This window comes from Adiantum capillus-veneris, chromosome 13 (genome assembly GCF_014529385.1).
Source record: "Adiantum capillus-veneris isolate H3 chromosome 13, ASM1452938v2, whole genome shotgun sequence".
Classification (NCBI taxonomy): Eukaryota; Viridiplantae; Streptophyta; class Polypodiopsida; order Polypodiales; family Pteridaceae; genus Adiantum; species Adiantum capillus-veneris.
This window is the reverse complement of record NC_140943.1, coordinates 148231669-148252854: the sequence shown is the minus strand read 5'-3', so window position 1 is coordinate 148252854 and position 21186 is coordinate 148231669. Positions and strand designations below refer to the sequence as shown.

Below are 21186 nucleotides of genomic sequence, written 5' to 3'. Positions count from 1 at the left end.
TCCTCGCGGGAAAGCATCTGCTTTACCGAAAAGCAATCCCGCTTTCTCAAAAGCATCTGTTTTTCCTCAAAGTTTCCTCTGAACCCATCTTCATTCAAGTGCTTGCTTTTCCTTGTGCACAATTCTAACACAGTTTGGAATTTTCTCCCGACTATGGATATTCCCTTTCCGATGCACCCGTCACCCACCTTGTGACGCATCAGGAATACCCATCACCTAGTCCTTTCCTACCGAACTTACAGTACAGTCTCCTTCACGATGCTCTATGTCACCCATCCCATGACGCATCAAAGACGTCCGTTCCCGGATGGTCGGATACTTCTTCCAGATGCTCCCTGTCACCCATCCGATGTGACGCAACAGAAGTACCCGTTCCTGGTGGCCTTACAGATATTCCCGTTCACAGTGCTACCGTCATTACTCTGAATGGTGCACTAGGAATACTCTGTACTCGGATGTCTCCAGTGAGAAAAATCCTCTCACTTAAAATTCCAATAATTCATTTAGAATTATTTTTCTTGGTGTTCCAAGCGAGAAAACCCTCTCACTTATAAATCCAATAATTCATTTAGAATTATTTTCCTGTCAAATAAAGCCAATTTAGCAACAGCGCATATCCCGGGTATGGATAATAAGGGTATCCATATGGGCTCCAACCATTGTAGCCTAGTGGCGGTGGTGGTGGAGGTGGGGGCAATGCCGGTGGCAAAGGCGGTTACACTGGATCAAGGTCAGACGGCTGCAACGTATTCCTGAAGACTCCCTCGATCGAAACAGACAGCTGAGAAGGTTGCCAGTTGGAAGCTCTCGTACTTTCTCATGCCGAAGGAGGAGGTACTACCTGGAGCATCAGAGGGCGTAACATGTAGCTCAAAAATTGTTGAAAACTTTGCAACATCGAAAGATTATGCTGACGATGCCGCGAAAGAATGTCGTGAAGCTCGTTGAGCAGAAACTGCAAATATTCTGTTGAATCCATGAATTTTAAGTCTTGGGTTCTTTATGGCTTATGCCTTGTAAGACACAACGATGAAGACGAGAGCACGCGCGATCCGCGATGAAGTAAGGGTGGGAGTGGCTAATAAGTCTAGGGTCAGAGGAGGAAGCTAAAATTTCCAATAAGCTATGGAAGTGCGATCTTGCTCTGTCTGGCTCTTTGGTAGGACCGGTATGCTTTGGGAAAAGCACACGCCTGATGCTCTGATACCACTATCACAAGACGGGCACCACGTGCCAATAGAAAGAACAGACTTTTAGCACTTCAATAACAACTGAACTGAAAGAGAGAGACGACACGTGCCACGGAGTGGCGGAATTCCACCCCAGAGAGTATTGGCCCCAAACTTTGGCGCCCCTTTCGGTATTTCTTTATATTGCATCAACACAGTACAAGCCGGTACTCGAGACTCTGCACCTTCTCCAAGAAGCATGCTAGAGAATGAGCCCTAGCCTCATATTTAAAGGCCCTAGGCCCCAAAAGCAATTTTTCATTAAAAGCCTTTTAACTCAAAAGCTCTCGGTCCAAAAGCAATGCCAAAAAGCTGCCAACGTAATTTACGGAAATCCGTACAATGTGCCACGTCATCAGCCAGTGCAAAACGCAAAAATCCGTACAGCTTGCCACGTCATCAGCCAATGAAATTCTCGAAAATCTGCCAAGTCATCAACAGCTACGCAATTTCTTGCGTGTGTGTGTGTGTGGGTCCTGCTTTATTTCCTTTTATGTCACTTGGGGCCCCATCGGATGGGGTCCCCATAAGTTGGTAGGACTTCTTCTTTTGTTACTTGTTCTTCTTAGGGTTTAGGCCCCTCGGCCAACATCTGCAAGTTGACTCCATTCTTCAGGGCTTTACACATCAGCAGTTTGTTACACCGGGGGTGGAAAGAGCGCGAGGGGGCGAAGCTACAAGGGGCGCGAGGAGAAGCAGAGCAGGAGGGAGCGCGAGGGGTCGGGACTGCAGAGAGCACGAGGGGGGTGGGACAGGAGGGAGTGCGAGGGGAGGTGGCACGGCTGCACACACACACACACACAAAGTCGACACGAAGTGGCAGTGTTCTGCTTCCAGATGCGCTGGCCCCAAAGAGTGGTGCCCCTTTCGGCATTTCTTTCTTATTGATGCTTCGCAAGGTAGAATGTCTGAGGGTCCTCTCTCTCTCTACAATTGCTCCCAAGCTAATCTGCCAGAGAAGAGGGAGAGGGCATTGGCTTTGTATTTAGAGGCCCCCACCCTAAAAGCTTACAAGTGAAAAGCTCTGGTCCCCAAAAGCAACTCCTCCCAAAGATGACGTCCCAAGGGCTAATTTCTGTATAGCGCAAACTATCTAGATCTCGGCCGAAGGGCCTAAACCCTAGAGGCAAAAGAAGAAGAAGTTCTCACCAACTTACAGTTCCTCGCTGAGTGGCCCAGTTATTAAAGTTTTACCAACTTATGGTACCCCATCCCGGCGGGGCCTAAAAATAAAAGCACCCACACACAATATTTTGTGTAAAAACTGGTGATGTAGCAACTGTACGGACACTCCACAAATTGCATTGGTTGATGACGTGGTAGATTGTACGGACGCCTGCAAACTGCACTGCTGGTTGCCCACGTGGCAGTTGACGAATTTCCTAAATTTATGCTGGCAACCTTTTGGGAGACCAAATGCTTTTAAGTTTGATGATTTTCATGTACTGCTTTTGGAATGGCCATGGGCCTTTATATATGAAGGGTGGGCTCTCTCTGACATTTTTGTGGGAGCAGATGCAGAGCAGAGCCATCGGTGTTGTAACTTGTTGAAGCAATCTAAAAAAATACCGAAAGGGGCGCCATTGTTTGGGGCGAGTGCTCTCTTGGGGTGGAACTCGCCACTCCATGTCTATGTGCCGTGCATCTCTTTTAGTTCAATTGTTTTTAAGTGCTTAAATTTTGTTCCGTCTGTTCTTTTTCGTTGGCACGCGGTGCCCTTCCGTTATAGTGGTATTAGAGCTCTAGTCGTGTGCTTTCTCAAAGCATAACAGTCCTACCAAGAACACACAGAGCATCATTACGTTTTTGGATTCTACAATGTACCTGCAGTTTCTTCTCAATGAGCTTTGCGACATACTTTTGTGGCATCTACAATAGAATCTCCCGATGCTACAGAATTTTCAACAATTGTTGAGCTACATGTTGCTCCCTCTAATGCCCCAGGTGGTACCCGCTCCTCCGACACCAAAAAGCGCAAGAGCCTCTAAATGGCAACCCTCTCAACCTTTTGTTCCAATTGGAGGAATAGGTGTAGCCGTCTAACCCTTATCCGAGTCCAACCGCCTCTGTCACCGTCGTTGCCACCACCTCTCCCACCACCACAGTCCTCTGGATACAATGGTTGGAGCCCCTATGGATATCCCTAGTATCCACATCTTGGTGTTTCACCTAACCAACGCAAGGATTTCAAGGATGGCGGCACGACGGTAAAAGTTTTCACTTTTTCTGGAGTAAAAGATCGAAGAAATCCCTATAGTTCTACAACAATTCGATACAACATATATGCTTTGGGAAATTATACAGAAGAATCAAAGATATCTCGTGCTGCGGGATTTCTTAAAGATAATGCTAGGTAGTGGTGGAGTTCAATCACGACACAAGTGCATGCTCCAAGGACTTGGCAAGCTTTCAAGACTATTTTTACACGAAGTTATATGACCTCCCTGTTTGAAGGGCAGATTTTGACAGAATGGGGCAACTTGAAAATGCTTGCCACGAAAACCATGGAAGACTACCACCAAAGATTTCTTGACGTCTACCTTCCGGTGTCTTTCTTCAAGTTGATTCCCTTGGAGGACCAGTCCGAACGATACACAATTGGACTGCCACCACCGTTACAAGAATACTTCTTTCTAAACAAGTCTCGACAATGCAAGACCTTATGGAACATGTTGCGGTCGGCTACAAGCTTATGAAAGGAAAGCTAGAGTTTACTACAGAAGAAACTCCCACAACAAATTAGAACCCTCGACCACAATAAACAGCTCCTCGAGATTCTCGTGAAAGTCAACCGCAAAGGCCTCGTTTGACGCCTCAACAACGAGACACTTTATTACAAGAAGGCAGATGTTTTGGATGTGTTCAATCAGGGCATAATTATTTCAATTGTCCTCTGCCCTGTTGCTCAGTCGACGCTTGCTTCGACAGTAGCCGACAGATCCTCAGGCCCACCTTCCGCTAAGCGAGCTAGACCTACAATTGGGCTTGTACTCGATATTTATGATATCAATCTTGAAAGTTCTAATAAATTGTGCACAGCATATGGAAAAATCAACGGCGTTGAAAGCCCTAATCTTCTTTGACCCAAGAGCTACCGAGAATATCATCCATCCTGACTTCCTCAAGCAGATGGACTTTGACTATGATTCACAGGGGGGAGAACTTGAAGCCAAGCTAGCCACGAGACAAACTCAGAAGGTGGTACCTCTCATTGGTGCTCTTCCAGTAACCATCCAAGGATACCATGGCAAAGCCGATTTCCACATCATGAAGTTGGGCAATTGCAATGCTCTCTTGGGCATGCCTTGGCACGACAAAAATGACGCGACACTCCAGATTCGGAACTGTACCATCACTTTGATCCAGAAGGGCAAGCCATTCGTCCTTAAAGTCGATTGTCCAAGAAAAACCCCGAATGAATTTTCTAATTGTTTTGTATTTAGATACTTTTTCAATTTTGTTTGAAATACTATTTGCAATTTGTTTGAAATGGATGTTATCTATTTTGAACCTGTCTTGGTGCCGATTTGAGAATTGTTTGACTCTAGTTTTGACACTACTCCCAATGGGAGGGGTACTGAAGAGAATTGATGCTTGATAATGCCTTCACATGCTCATGGCCCGGACCCTTGTGCTTATTTGCGAGGGAAGTATTGAATGTTTGAAAAGTGTTGTTGTTTTACTCATGGCCCAGATCTGGATGGTTATTTACAGGGGAAGTATTGAAATAGTCTTGAGCAGTGGTTACTCTCAGCACCTCCAAGCGACGCAGGCTACAGTCTAAGGAGGGTTTGGTTGTAAAATGTGAGCTTTTGTGTTGCATTGTGAGTGTCAACCACTGAATATTCCTAATCGGGTGAGATTGCCTCGGTATGTAATTTTAGTGCATTGAGACACCCGTTATAGATTAGTGTGGTCTGAGTGTGATGGCTAATTTTGCCACGCCAGATTATCAAGATTTTGCGTAAAAGCTGGTGACGTGTATCTAAGGAGAAATTGCTAAGTCCTCCTCCCCCATCCACTTGGCATCAAGAGCCGGATAGTTCCTGGACTTGACCAAATATCGGCAGACCAGCTTACCTTTCACCTTCCTTGTGTGCAAGGACCTGCTCTAGAACGAGAATCTCTCCTCTCTCTTCTACTTTTGATTGCTCGTTTGGCTCCCTATCCTCCACCACTTCCCCTTTGAATGGTCTCAATAGACTCACATAGAATGCATTGTGGATCTTCCAAGCATTTGGCAACTTCAGTCGGAAGGATACATCGTTGATCTTTCTTGTACCTGGAAGGGCCCATAGTATTGCATATTAAGCTTTGGGAAAAGCCTCTCCTTACCCTTCTTCTTTCGTAGGTGTGCTTTCTCAAAGCAGAGTAGCACCCAATCATTCTTCTTCAACTACAAGTCACACCGATGCTTGTCTACTCCCTTCTTATGCCTTCTTGAGACTTCTGCAAAGGCTCCTTTAGTGTGGCAAAAGCAATATCCATATCGTACTGATTTGCTTCAAAAATCCTGTCCTTAGTGTTTAGAATCTGTGGAACCTTTCGGACACCCTCGACAATCTCAAATGGCACCTTCCCTGTAGACATGTGTAAGCAACCTTCACCAGAGGCAAATACTTATCCCACTGAGTCTTGTAATCAGAGATATAGGACTTCAACGAGTCCAAAACCACTGAGTTGGCCATCTCCAATTGCCCATTTGTCCAAGGGTGAAACGAGGACGAGAATTTAAGCCGAGTGCCTATATTCTCCCACACCATTCTCCAAAACAAGCTTGTAAATCTAGGGTCTCTATCTGACACTATAGATATAGGCATGCCATGTAATCAAAAAATCTCTGAAACAAACAATTTGGCCAAGTGATCAGCTTTAAATGTCTTCTTTACTCATATGAAGTGAGCCTGGTTGCTGAGCTTGTCGATAACTATCCAAATACCATCATGCCCATATTGAAGATGAAATCCATTGCTATACTCTCCCAAGGTAAGGGGTATAGGAGTCCTGTGATTTTATGTCTGTCAAACTTGACCTTCCGAAAATTGACACACCAAACAAGTGCGTACAAACTCATCCACGTCCTTCTTGAGCTGATGCAAGTACTCTCGATGCCTCTATGCCCAACAAAAGGAGGATTATGGCACTCCGTAAACACCGTTTTCCTCAACATCTCCCCTTCTTGAAAGAGAGTAATCGTCGGAGATTACAGCATATCTCCAAAACAACTCAAGTTAGCTCAAAAATTTCCGAGGGACAATCAGTTTGCTCTTTTTGTTAAGGAGTTAGCTTCTCCTTTCAGCTCTTTTGATCAAGGAGTTAGCTTCTCCTTTCATCCAAATCGGAACTCTTGATATTCCGGCGTAGTAAAATTAGCCATCACACCCAGACCCTATTGATCTTCCACGGTGTCTTGATGCACTAAAAACATACCCACGCAATCTCATCCAATTAGGAATGTTCAGTAATTGGCACATCACAATGCAACACAAATGCTTACATATGCATGTTACAAGACACAACAAACAGTGCCGTTGAGCACTCTCCCGAGACAAACGGTCTGCGGTATGAAGCTACTCAATGACTACCTCGTCACTACCCCGGCAAAGAACCTAAAAAGGTCCGGGCCATGAGCTCAAAGGACTGTACAACCAAACGCTCCCCAGACCGCAGTCTGCGTCGTTCGGAGGTTTTCTAGCATACAACAGAACGCTCCGCAGGCATCGGCCTGCGTCATTCTGAGGTTCAAACAATACAAAAAAATATTTCTCACTTCTCCACCCGGGAGTAAAATCGCCAATTATTGAAACCAGTATTAAAACCAGAGTCAAACAATCCAAATCGGCACCAAGACAGGCTTAAAACAGATAGCATCCATTTCAAACAATACTTTCTCAAACAATGTTCAAAAGTATCTAACTAGAAAACAGAGAGGTCATTCAAGGTTTTGTTCGGACAACCGAACTTTGAGGACAACGGGGTTGCCCTTCTGCATCACGGTGATGGTTCGGTTCCGGACCTACAGAGTTGCATCATTCTTGTCATGCAAGGGCATGCCCAAGAGAACGTCGCAATTGCCCAACTTCATAATGTGGAAATCGGCTTTTCCATGATAATCTTGTAGAGTCACTGGAAGTTCACCAATGAGCGGTACCACTTTCTGAGTTTGCCCCGTGGCTAGCTCAGCTTCAATTTCTCCACCCTCTGCATCATAATCAAAGTGCATCTCCTTCAAGAATTCTGGATGGATGAAGTTCTCCATAGCTCCGGGGTCAAAGAAAATAAGGGCTTTCAAGCCGTTGACTTTTCCATAAGCTCTGCATAATTCATTAAAACTCTCGAGGTGTATACCATACATATCGGGTACTAGTCCAATAGCAGGTCTAGCCTTCTTGGCCGGAGGTGGCCTCGGGGATCTGTCTGACGTGGGAGCAGAAGGTTGCACTGAGGACGCCGAGGCTCGCTCAGGACATGTATTGAACGTATGCCCTGTTTGGAAACATTAGAAGCATTGGCCTTCTTGTAACAAGGCGTCTCGTTGACGTTGTGTCAGACGAGGCCGTTGAGGTTGGTTTTTCACGGTATTCCCGAGAATTTGTTCGTTGTTGTCGGGAGTTCTAGTTAGTGGCCAGAGGTTCTTCTGTGGTAAACTCCAACTTTCCTTTCATGAGCTTGTAGCCGACCGCGGCATGGTCCATAAGTTCTTGCATGGTAGAGACTTGCTTGGAGAGAGAATATTCCTGCAATGGTGATGGTAGTCCAATGGTGTAGCGCTCGCACTGGTCCTCCAAGGGAATGAAATTAAAGAAGGACACCGGAAGGTACACGTCGAGAAACCTTTGGTTATAGTCGTCCATGGTTTCGGTGGAAACCATTTTAAAGTTGCCCCACTCTGCCAAAATCCGGACTTCAAACATCAAAGTCATGTAACTACCTGCAAAAACTGTCTTGAAAGCTTGCTAGGTCCTTGGAGCATGCGGTTGTGTCGCGATTGAACTCCACCATTGCATAGCATTATCTTTAAGAAATCCCGCTGCTCGAGAAATCTTGGATTCTTCTGTGTAGTTCCCTAAAGCATAGATGTTGTCGAACCGCTTAGGAACTACAATGCTTTCTTGCGATCTTTCACCCCGAAAAAAGTGAAAAATTTGACTGTCGTGCCACCATCTTTGAAATCTTTGGGTTGGTTAGGCACATATCCCGGGTATGGATAATAAGGGTATCCATATGGGCTCCAACCATTGTAGCATGGTGGCGGTGGTGGTGGAGGTGGGGGCAATGGTGGTGGCAAAGGCGGTTGCACTAGATCAGGGTCAAATGGCTGCATCATATTCCTGAAGACTCCCCGATCGGAAGAGGCGGCTGAGAAGGTTGCCAGTTGGAAGCTCTCGTACTTTCTAGTGCCGGAGGAGGAGGTACCACTTGGGGCATCAGAGGGGGTAACACGTAGCTCAAAAATTGTTGAAAACTTTGCAGCATCGGAAGATTCTACCGAGGATGCGGCGAAAGAATGTCGTGAAGCTCGTTGAGCAAAAACTGCAAATATTCTGTTGAATCCATGAATTCGAAGTCTTGGGTTCTTTATGGCTTATGCCCTGTAAGACACAGCGATGAAGACGAGAGCGTGCCCGATGCGCGATGAAGTAAGGGTGGGAGTGGATAATAAGTCCGGGGTCGGAGGTCGAAGATATCTCAAATAAAATTCCAATAGCTCTGTGTGCTCTTTTGTAGGACCGATATGCTTTCAGAAAAGCACACCCCTGATACTCTGATACCACTGTCACAAGACGGGCACCACGTGCCAATAGAAAAGAACAGACTTTTAACACTTCAATAACAATTGAACTGAGAGAGAGAGAGAGAGAGAGAGAGAGAGAAACGACACGCGACACGGAGTGGCGGAATTCCACCCCAGAGAGTATTGGCCCCAAACCTTGGCGCCCCTTTCGGTATTTCTTTATATCGCATCAACACAGTACAAGCCGGTACTCTAGACTCTGCACCTTCTCTAGGAAGCATGCCAAAGAATGAGCCCTAGCCTCATATTTAAAGACCCTAGGCCCCAAAAACAGTTTTTCATGAAAAGCCTTTTAACTCAAAAGCTCTTGGTCCAAAAGCAATGCCAAAAAGCTGCCAACGTAATTTATGAAAATCCGTACAGCCTACCACGTCATCAGCCAACGCAAAACGCGGAAATCCGTACAGCTTGCCACATCATCAGCCAACGCAATTTTTGAAAATTCTGCCACGTCATCAACAGCTACGCAATTTCTTTTGTGTGTGTGTGTGTGTGTGTGGGTCCTGCTTTATTTCCTTTTATGTCACTTGGGGCCCCATCGGACGGGGTCCCCATAAGTTGGTAGGACTTCTTCTTTTGTTACTTGTTCTTCTTAGGGTTTAGGCCCCTCGGCCGGCATCTGCAAGTTGCTCCATTCTTCGGGGCTTTGACACGTCAACAGTTTGTTACACCAAGCCTTCAGTTATTGGCGTATCTTTGGAGCGTAATCTGTGTTGCCCACCACATTGCGTATAACATTCACTATGATTGGTTGCTTGGATTTTTTGTCAGGAGAGCCTTTGTTGGGTCCTTTGTTAGGACATTGCTTTGTTATATGTCTTGTTTGACCGCATTTGAAACACTTGCCTTCTTTCATGTATTGTTGCTTTTCTTCTTCAGACAAATGCTTCCTTCAAGGGTATAAGGTGGAGCCAAACTGAAGTGCATTAGAGGAAGAATAGGGCTTTATCTTCTTTTGATTTGGAGGTTTCTTTTGATGTTGACTTTGTCCTTCCAAAGAACTCGCTATTGAGAAGATTGGTTTCTTCTTATCCTTCTTTGGGAAAGAGTCTCCTCCATTATACTCTATCGCCCATGTTTCAGCATGGTCTATAATCTCCCTAAGAGTAGAGCAAGAATAATGATTCAGAGCAATACGAAGTACTAACCTCCTTGATACTTTCTAATTTTTTCCTCCTTTGCCATAGTCGATCCCATTCCATCTTCACATCTCTCTTGAAATGAATAGGTAAAAATTGGGCCTCCAGCATGTGAACAAAAGATCTACACGATCTTGGAGTAGCATGATCATACTCCAATCCGGTCCACCAAGTGCGAACTGGGTCAGTTAAATGTAAAGCTGCGAACTTATCTTTTCCTTTGCTTTATACTTTTCACTACCATACATTATTTGAGATTGACGAACAATTTTTAAAAGAAGCTCAAGGCTTCAAGAAGCATCATATATATTGAACTCTATCTTCTTCTCAAGTTGTGAAAAAGACTTCGTCTTTCTCTTGCGGTGCCATCGTCTCCTCCAAGATCTTGAAAAGGTTGAAGACGAACTAGTCGTTGAGGACACTGAAGACAGTGAGGAGTAACGACGTCTGTCACGATTGTGACTATGTTAACAGCAATACATCTACTCCTAGTCGCAGATACGCGAAGTGCCATGCCAAGGAGGACCCCTGCGCTTGGATGGTCACACCCCTTCACCCAAGAGACGTGCCTCTTCACCAAAAGCCACACTCCTTCGACGACTAGTCACACCCCTTCGCTCTACGGGTGCGATTCTTCGCCCAATGGTTGCAGCTCTTCGCCGAAAGGATGTGTCTTTACGTCTAAAGTCATGTCTCTTCACCAGGAGACGTGTCTTTTCATTTATGTCTCTTCGTCTCCTATAAAAGGAGCCCTTGTATCACACATTCAATCAATCAACACAGAGTCTTCTAAGTCTTGTTTTTATGTTCAGTTCAAGTTTCTTAAGTCTTAATCATGAGTTTAAGTACTTAATTAATAATTAGTAACTAGAATCCTTACAGTGGTATCAGAGCAAATTTTTTTCCCGGGACCCGAAGGTTGTGAGCCTCTCACCCTCACCGCTACCCTCTCCCGCCCTTCCCGGAGTTGCATGGAAGCAGAAGAAAGGTGGTACACATGTGCATACAAGCATGAAGTAACTTAAACTTATTCTGTTCCAAATCTATACACAACGAACAGCAGTACAAATGTATGTGTGCGGACGTACCGGTGATAATGACCCTTCATGAGGAGGTTCGAGCGAAAGTGCCCCTTCAGTTCCGAGAGTTTCGCACCCCTTCACGCGAAAAGGCACTGACCCTGCAGGCAACCATACCTTCTCCTTGCTCGCACCCCTTCAGCAAGAGTCACCCCTCTTTCCCCCAGCGCTGGCTGCTGAAATTCTGAAACGCTGGGCTGAATTGCTGAAGCGTTCGTTACCAACTACTAAAATCGCTTGGCGCTGAAGTGTCTCTTCGCTGGGAACCTTTCACTGAATTTTTTACGCTACTACACCTCTTCGCTGGCTGAAAAGTTACCCTGCATAGCATTGGCTGAAAATTTCACCTTAGCGACTTAACTTTAAGTTTTGTCCGCCGGACCTAATTAGGTGCACGGCCAAAGTGGGTGACTTGCATAATTTTGACCCAAAGGACACACAATACCAATGTAATACAACTCCAGCGAATGGCTTTCTCCAGCGATCTACAATTGCTACACTATCTGCCAGCCCGCCTCTATGCACTGCCTCTTTCCTCGCGTGTAGTTCCTTCTGGGCGTCTTCCTTTGAGCGCAACAGAGCCCGAAACGACTTAGATGTGCCTATTCCCTTCATCTCGTACATAGACGTAACTCCGGAGGAACTCTTACCCGAAAATCCTCCTCCACGCAAGGTGATTCCGGACACTCCCGAACCTGAAATTATCATTTTCCCCGATTCACCGGAGCTAGAACCAGTTCCAAAGGGCGCTTTAGTTTCCAAGGGCGTTCCAAATCCAGAGGCAATACCTGTTCCAGTTCTTGCCGGAGAATTCCCCTACACACGATTTACCAAAGCAATTTATCGGAGCCGAAACCCATTCTGAACATAGTTTTCCGCTCCCGAAGAACTTGTTCCCAGAACCTGTTCCCAGAACCTGTTCCCGAACCAGAACCTGCATCTGTTCGAGAGTTCCCTTTGAGATATAACCATGCCGAATTCTCAAGACGGAGGTGGACAATCTAACGATGCCCTTACTCTTATCAAGGAGCAGATGGCCACACTTTCCATAAGCCTCACATCACTTCACACTCGCTTGGATGAGATGCACACGCAAAACACTTCTCGAAGTCGTCGTGTTGTTTCTCGGACTACTAATGCAGCATCTTCAACACCTTCTTCCGAAGCTTCAGTGGACGAACCAAACGAACCAGACCCAACTGAAGAGGTAGACAATCGCGAACTTCAATTACTTTATAAAAATTTTAATGCTGCACAGAAGAAGAAGCTTGATGTTAAACTGCCGGAACCATACACTGGTTGCCGCGACAAGCGCGTGCTGGACCAATGGCTATTCAAAATGGAGGTCTACTTGTCGAACACAGGCTTGGTCGAGAGTAAAAAAGTTGCACTTGCTAGTTCTCTACTCAAGGACACAGCATTTCTTTGGTGGCAATGACAGGTTGCTGATGGTAAACACACACCTTCTTGGAATAAATTCCGGCGTGCTATTCGCAAGGCGTTCGAACCTGCCAATGCGGATTTTCATGCCCGGTCCTCTCTTCGCCGCCTGAGCCAGACAGGTTCCTTGATTTTTCTCAAGATCGGCATTTCAATACTCAGCAAGGCTCTTCGTCAAATGGATCTTCGACTTCAAAGAAGGAAGGATTATGTACAATTTGCGGTGGTGACCATAGATGGTATCAATGTCCAAAGAAACCAAATCCGTCTAATTCGAAAAGAAATTCCAACGCGGAAACATCATCGAATGTTGAACAACCAGATTCTGCTAAGGATAAAGGAAAATCTGTGGTCAATACGATTTGTATCTCAGAGGATACGACTATTATTATGAAGCATGCCCAATGCAATTCTTCAGTTTTGGAGTCTCTCTCAAAGCAAGTTTTGAGCCTAATTGGAGCTATCAATGGTCGCTCCATCAATATTTTGGTGGACAGCGGATGCTTGAATAATTTCGTCAATACTCAGATAGTTCAACAGCTTGGCTTACCAACTCAAAAGACATCTCACTTATATGATGTGGAATTAGCAGATGGATCAATCTTGACTTGTAATCAGACAGTTCGACAGTTGCAGTTCGAGATTCAAACTTATGCAGATCAACTGGATTTTGAAGTCATGCCTTTATCTTATTACGACATGATTCTTGGTCAGCATTGGTTATTTCAATATGATCCAACAATTAGCTTTCAAAGACATACTATCAATTTGTGCAAAGATGGACGTGAATTGACTTTATACGGGCGTTCTCATGCTGAAAGAGTGATTCAAGCCTCACGTGTACTAATCGAGTGACATGATACAGTGGATTATGAAGAGAATATGATTTCCAATGCAGATGCAGATATTATTATTGATGAATTTTTGAATTCATTAACTTCTCTGAGTCAATTGCTGAAGACAAAGATGATTTCAAGCAAGAAGTTTTTCCAAGTGATACTTCGTTACCAGAAAAAGATAAGGAGATAGTTGCAGATTCTGAGTCTGAAGACGACTATGCTTTCTTTGATTCTTTATTGGATGATGATATGCCAATTGCAAGTCATGAAGTGACAGTTTCTGAAGATGATTCTGAAGAATTTTGGGATTCAATATTGGAAGATGATTACAGTCTCAAGCCAAAATCCTCTCCAGTGATTACTAAAGTTGAAGTTACCCCATCTGAAGAGTACCTTGACAAGATTTTCTCTTCGCCAAATATTTCGAAGTTACTGGAAGATTTTGAACCAGAAATCTTACATCGCATAAAGGATTTTGAAGATCAACCTCTTATTGCAGTCAACTTGATTATGCCAGATTCCTCTAAAAAGTCTTTGAATAATGCAATGACATGGGATTTAGCAATCAAAGCAAAAAGGTTTCGCAAGAAGCAAAGGTTCAAGACAAAGGTTTCCGATAACTCAAAGATTGAAGATTTTCGAAGATTCAATGCTTTACCAGAGTTCTATCAACATCAGAAGTCATTTCTTTGACACGGGCTCTCATTTTAAATGGGAGGGAATGTCACGATTGTGACTATGTTAACAGTAATACATCTACTCCTAGTTGCAGATACTGAAGTGCCATGCCAAGGGACCCATGCGCTTGGATGGTCACAACCCTTCGCCCAACAGACGTGCCTCTTCGCCAAAAGCCACACTCCTTCGACGACTAGTCACACCCCTTCGCTCTACGGGTGCGACTCTTCGCCCAATGGTTGCAGCTTTTCGCCGAAAGGATGAGTCTTTACGTCTAAAGTCATGTCTCTTCACCAGGAGACGTGTCTTTTCATTTATCTCTTCGTCTCCTATAAAAGAAGCCCTTGTATCACACATTCAATCAATCAACACAGAGTCTTCTAAGTCTTGTTTCTGAGTTCAGTTCAAGTTTCTTAAGTCTTAATCATGAGTTTCAGTACTTAATTAAGGATTAGTAACTAGAATTCTTACAACGTCTTTGCCTTCGATGACACCTTCCACAAGCTTAAGGTGACTCCTTAACTTGACGATACATCGGAGTATGCACCACATAGATTTGGAAGAAGAAGAACTTGGACTCTGACACTTAGTTCTCTTTCTCGACTTCAAAATTGAGTGTCCTCTTTTGCTTGATCCACTTTGCTCTACCGCTTCATTCGGCTTTGAAAAGCTCTTCTCCTTAGCTTCAATTGATTGAACAGATGATGTGCCCTCCACCGAAGATGTCACACTACAGAGACCATTTTCTTACCATATTGGAGGACGGATTCATACAGCGACCACGCTATATGGACACCTACATGCCACACAACTCACTGGTGGCGATCGGTCAGCTCAGAGTGTCATCACACAGACTAGAGATCGAGGTAGGGCGAGCTTATGACATTCCAAGGAAGGAGAGAGTGTGTAGAGTATGCAGAGAGGAAGTGGAGAGTGAGGAGCATTTTGTTTGCAGATGCAAAGCTTATGCGAATATCAGAGGCCGATACGAGCCCCTATTCGGAGGGCAATCTACCTTCCGAGATACCATGCACTCTCGAGATCAAAGACAGTTGCAGCACTACTTGCTAGAGATACAGAGGCACAGACGCACTTCTGCAGCCACCTATAGAGACCCGAGGGAGGAGACAGTCACAGCTTACACATTTCTTTCAGAGAGCTACACCCCTTCCACTCCCAGACCCACCGAGGGGAGTGACCCTTCAGCAGGCTGAGACGAGCCGAGCGCACGACGCCCGCGGGCTACCAGAGGCCAGGCCCCCCCGACTCCACCACACAAAGATCGAGGAGATACGGACTCGAGGCTCGAGCACATCGTGCTGCTGAGGAGAGACAAGCCCAGATAATGGCTCACCCAAAGGTGTTCATCAGGGCAGCCCATTGCTCCCGACCCTCCCATGTACTACATTTTACACCCCCCCATTAGTACAGGATGGAACTAGCTAGATTGATGCATTTGCATGGTTGTACTACCCTCAGCATATAGACATGCACATATCCCCAGTACTAGAGCTCCACCTATCCCCATAGATTTCATCACCCACCAGACATCCTCCCCTCCTTTATTTATTTTGTATCAGTCTGAACTATTTTGTCTTTTCCGATAGACAGAGGACATACACACATGTATACTTGATTTGTCTCATAGGCCGACTTCAGCCTCACATAGACGTTAAAAAGCTCTCTCGCTCTCTCTCTGTGTCTCTCATGGGAACCACAATTAAGAATTCTTGCAGGGTTCAGACCCTACACAGAAGGATTCCTTGGCAAACAAGAGTTGAGATACTTGCAAGCCACTGCACGTCAAAAAAAATCCTATGTATAACCAGAAGACCAGTAGAGTGACGAGAGGATGGATGACTTGCAATGGGCATGAGACCAACTACTTGCTCTAAATTCACCCTAGGTTTTTGAGCGATCTCATGGAGCAGCAAGAAATGGCCTAGTGTGGCTTTAACTGCTGTTAAAAGCAGGGTACAAAAGCCATACCAATTTCTAAGATGAAAAAATTGGCAGGTGATCCACTTCAAATGAAACACTATCTTGCAGATCACCAACGCAATGACTATTACTCACCCAATGTGGGGCAGCTGTTTAAATACCTTCATTTGCAACTTGGTTAGGTGCACTCTGGCCAAGGATAGGCTGGCAGAACATCCAGGTAGAGCCCTGAGATGTAGCAACAGAACTAAAGAAATGAGATACTGGAAACTTTGAGACCTAGGACCTCAACTTGTTTGGTAAAAATCCTAACCTGGAAAAACTGGTCTGCAATATTATACTTCACACATACAATTCGCTAACGTTACATTATCCTTGCATCATTCAGTCCTACAAACACTATATTTTAAATTCACTGTAATGCAACAAAAGTATCAAATACATGTAAGTGAATGTATGGAGAGCAGCACACAAGCAATGCAGCTGCAAACACGGCACGTAAGGCATAAAAACAGCAGTAAGCCCACAATAAATGTGATATTCTCATCTACCTTTGCTATTCACCAAAACACTAATGAGAAACACACGTCACAGGGAGCACGTGCTTGTTGAAAATACGCGTAATTCGAAGAACCGAACGGAGAGATCGGTTTAGGTCTCAAAACTAGTGCAGCGGGGATAAACTTAGAGAGTTTTTTCAGGAGAAAACAAGCACAACTTACTAGCACACAGCGAAGGTCAAGCCACCATAACTCGTCTCCTGCTTTAGGCTGATACTCCTTGTATTTCTCAAGAACTGCATCCAGTCCAAACCTCTCCTTCTCCTCTTTAATTTTTTTTTTTACTCTCTTGTAGTTCCTCTTTACATATTCCTCGTCTCCTTTTTCGAGCTTTTCCGCAAGTCTAGCCGTCTCTTCTATCTCTTCCTCTGTAACCCAGCTATCAAGCTCTGAGCCAATTTCTTTCATAAGTTCTCTGACCTCAGGGTCTCGTTCTAAATCATACTTTCTCTGAAGCTCTTTACTCCAGCGCTTGCTATTGGAGAAGATAGGTCCTTGCTGCACAGGCTGCCTACTTCCTACTTTCTTATGTAAGGGCTGCCCACTTCCAACAACCTCATTGGGCTCCAAGCTCAGAGCAGGTCTGCTTACAGCATCCTGTGTCCTTACCTTGTGAGAACATGTAGATAATATAACTTCAGGAGAAGCCTTATCAAACTGATTCTTGTAGGCAAGCAGCTCCACTTGATCACCATTTCTCATCAATGATACCCGACTTTCATCCAGCTGTCTGTTTTCTGAAACATTATGAATCAGGTGAGCTACCAAAGCCAATTATTTGACTAATACCAATTTTTTGCCCCTCTACTTGCATGAATAATGAAATTATTATTTGCCTTACCTGACACATTATCCAATCTGAATTCCAATGCCTGCCCCTCAGGTGGATGTCTCTTGAATTCAGCTTCATGAGGGGTCCCTATACATGTTTGATCACGCCTTGAATCCGTCTCATTAAATGGCACCTCATCTTCATAACTCTTTATGTTCTGATTTTCTCTATCTTGATCCCCAGAGTTAGTTCCCAGAATCCTATCAGCTTCCATTTGAAGAATTTCTTCACAATCTTTCAATTTACTAGATATACCACCTAACTCATTTGACAAAAAGGTTTCATCTTGCAGCGCACTAGCATTGTGGTCTGAATGAGGTTTCTCATCATAGAAAAGCCTTCCAGCGATTCCACTGTCAACCGATTCCTTACTCCCTAGAATAGCCATTGCTTCATCAAGAGATGTAATGATACGAGGTCTTATTTTGCGGGTAGCCTTATGGGTGACATTTACAATTGAATCTGTTAGTTCCACATCCTCCAAGGTAGGCTGATTGACTTCTCCTCCTGCAGTGTCAGACAAATCCTGTACTTCTTGCTGGTTCTCCTCCATGTCAGTAACAAGACTCTCTCCCTGTTCTTTGCTGATGTTGCCTCCTACTGCTGATGACAATGATGCATCTGGTGAACCTGGTATTTCTGGTTGATACTCCTCCACTTTAGTATCAGAAACTTCAACTACTTTCTGTGCACCTTCTGCCGCACGTACTTTTCGTGCCATTTCTCTTACTTCAAGGAGTTTTTGCATAAATTCAGCCGGAGCCAGAGAAGGCTGTTCAACATTGGTGTTGCCTCTGTGTATGCTCATTTGAGCTTTCAATTTTTTCATCTTTTCAAGTCTGGCTGCTGACTCTTCCTCCTTACTTATATCCGTTTCACTCCGCTTTGCCACCAGAGGGTATGTCCAAATTATAATACAAATCCCATAAAGAGGAATAGCAATCATCAAAGTCCATTTCAAAATAGGAGCAGCTCTGTGCACGGCAACATCAATCTGCTTTAGCAACTTTTGACGACCAGTAGAACTCTCATACTTACTTGGGTGTTGTACCACTGTGAACACAGTGCTATGTCTGTTAAGATCCATCTTTCCTGACTCCAAATCCTTTGCAATGCTCCGGGCTAGCAATACCTTTTGTTGTGCTTGTTCCTTGTTGCCACTACTGTCAAGACCTGGAATGACATCATCTGCTGATTGTCGCCTTTGAATTTCTTTCTCATCAATCGTAACTTTCTCGATCTGGCCACTTGGTCCCAAGTGTACTGTAAAAATAGGACTTGTACCATAACCCCATGTGTCAGAGTCCTCTTTGTAAGCATCGTGAACATCTTTCCACCAAGTCTTCAAGTTTGTCAATTGCTCTGTGAACTTCGTTGACCCAATGACCACAGAATCAGACTGTTTAGAGCCTGATACATTCTGGGTTGATAAATGTACGGAATCGGTGGCTTCTGGTTCACTTTCAGGACTTTTGAATTCTGCCCCTTCACTGGAAACCAAGGCGGGCTTGCGTCGCATAGCTTTGTCCTGATTTGGTGATTCTCCATGTTGAGAATTGCCTTGGTTCGTTGCAGCGGCAAGGGCAGTTCTTTTAATGCTAAGCATGGCAGTAAGTTTTGCCGTACGGAGTCCAGTAGTACAAAGACGATGATAAGGGGGTTGCCTGCATGCTTGAGATTGGCCAAGAGAGTGGATTAAACGGTCGCAATCGCCTTTGCCTCGCTGCTGAGTCTTGATGAGATTCGAGTAGCCCCTGCAATGACAAACACAGCAAGATAAGCTGCGCGCTCCTCCCTCCTCTCTTCGATTCTCTTGATAGCGTCGGAGAGGCTTATACGCCGTACCACTGGTCACAGCCTGCAGCAGCATCGCCCTGAGTTCAGTGCTGGCTTGCTAGCAGCTTTCGACTACCGGGTGTTTTGCCAACCTTTAGCGGGGAATTTAAACCCATTCCCAAGGACCAAGCAAGAGTCAGCACTATCTAACAAAGGTCTTAATGAAGCTAAGGCGGTGGGATCAATGGCAGGGAACTGCTGGCACCGATGTCGGATGTTGAAAAGTAAACAAAGGCAAGAAAAGTAAACAAAGACATGGGATGGTAGACATAAATTAGCTTTATCATCAAAGACACATGGGTTTCAACATCCCACAAACTCTCGCATTGCTAGCTCATCAAGCTTCCATCTCTGGGGTAGTGGGTTCAAATCTTGGGCTGTTGTCCGTGGCGCTACTTTTTTAAAGCCGTTCTTTTGCCTCAAGATTCCCGTGCAACAAGCTCCACTATCAATCCCACCGCCTGGGCCTCATTAAGACCGCGTGTTAGATAGTGATGAGGCCAATGGACAAGTGAGCCACTATTGCTACTAGGATCTCCTTGGGCAAAGCAAAAACGGAATCAATGCTTCTAGGTCCACTAATCCTAGAGTCATATTCGCACCAAACAGGAAAGATATGCCACAAGTTTGCTACACCCAAGAATGACTAACCATTATAATCTACAAGTAGGATAGAGGTAAACCAACCAAAGTACCCCTCACCAAGAGAACAAAAACGACAATCAATATAAATTATTGCCAAAAGCACTAGTTAGTGTGCAAAGCTAAGTGAAGGTGATAGTCGTAGAGTGTTTGAGGCCTTGGGACTAAGGCTTGGGATAGTTAATGCTTTCTACAAAGTTTATGATATGCTTGTGATGCATGAATCTTTCCATGTTCATTGCATCACCTAGGTTACAAGGAACACAAAGATTGTATTGTACCAAGTCTCTCTTGATGGGAGAAGCTATAATACAAATGCCTATTGGAGGGGGGACCGGCTCCGTATGAATCCGGTCCTCAACTGTTTTCATGTTCTCTAAACTCTCTCTCTCTTGCAAAAGTATTGTTCATGCCAAGTTAACTAAGTACCATATTTAGGTTGCCACCATCAATTAAGTTCACCTGCTATGCTCACAAAGTAACCTCACAAAAGTGCTTTATCTAATTCCCTAATTCCGCTACTCTCAAAATTCATAGGCCATTTCCATTACATTGGTATCAAAGCATTTGTTTTCTCTTTTCTTGCTTAAGAAGAGAGGTCCTAAAGTAGCCTATTAATGGTTGATTTTGTTAATTGTATTAGGGTAAGTGGGACTGGGATCTATTATCGATTTTGTTGAGCCCACTATGTGGGATATGGTGCACACCTCGGGAGCTTTGGTCTTAATAATGGAGTCTTTTTAGACTTGCCTATGGCTTTACCATTATTGAGCCATAAGAAGTCCAAAAGGAGCTATCCCTCGGCAACTTCGCTATGTTAGACTTACTCCGCTACTCTCTATAATTAACCAATTTGAGCCGTGGGTGGAGATACTTAAGTGCCTATTTTTAAAGGCTAAGAGGAGTAGCAACTAAGGTTTTGAATTGCCAAAGCATACACTAAGTAAACACATAAGTTTAATGAACATGGCTGACAATAACCAAGAGAGTCAGAATGAACATTGATAACTTTGATTTTGCACATGAAGGTGCTAATGATGATGCCCCCATGTCTGTTAATTATCTTGTCAATAGGTTGCAACAAGCTATGGGCAACCCCGCTTTCCAAGCCGAAGTTACTCAACAACTTCGTGCTTATGGGATTTCCTTTCCTCTTCAAGAGGAGAGAGATCTTAG

At 44.6% G+C, this 21186-nt stretch overlaps 1 protein-coding gene across 10 annotated transcripts in view; it reads right to left on the bottom strand.

The window, feature by feature from the left end:
• Positions 1 to 19542, bottom strand: part of LOC147445058 (uncharacterized) — a 90724-nt gene extending 71182 nt beyond the window's left edge. For 6 of the 10 annotated variants that reach the window (XM_086527542.1, XM_086527539.1, XM_086527543.1 and 3 more), the window contains exons 1-2: positions 17542 to 19541; positions 16863 to 17437 (exon numbers count right to left, since the gene is read on the bottom strand). In XM_086527542.1, the coding sequence (XP_086383668.1) occupies positions 16863 to 17437; positions 17542 to 19402 (2436 nt within the window). In that variant the 5' untranslated portion in view covers positions 19403 to 19541. Of the gene's footprint in view, positions 1 to 16862; positions 17438 to 17541 lie in introns of all 10 variants that reach the window. The other 4 variants (XM_086527547.1, XM_086527545.1, XM_086527537.1 and 1 more) reach the window with 2 other exon arrangements.
• Positions 19543 to 21186: the final 1644 nt, after the last annotated feature.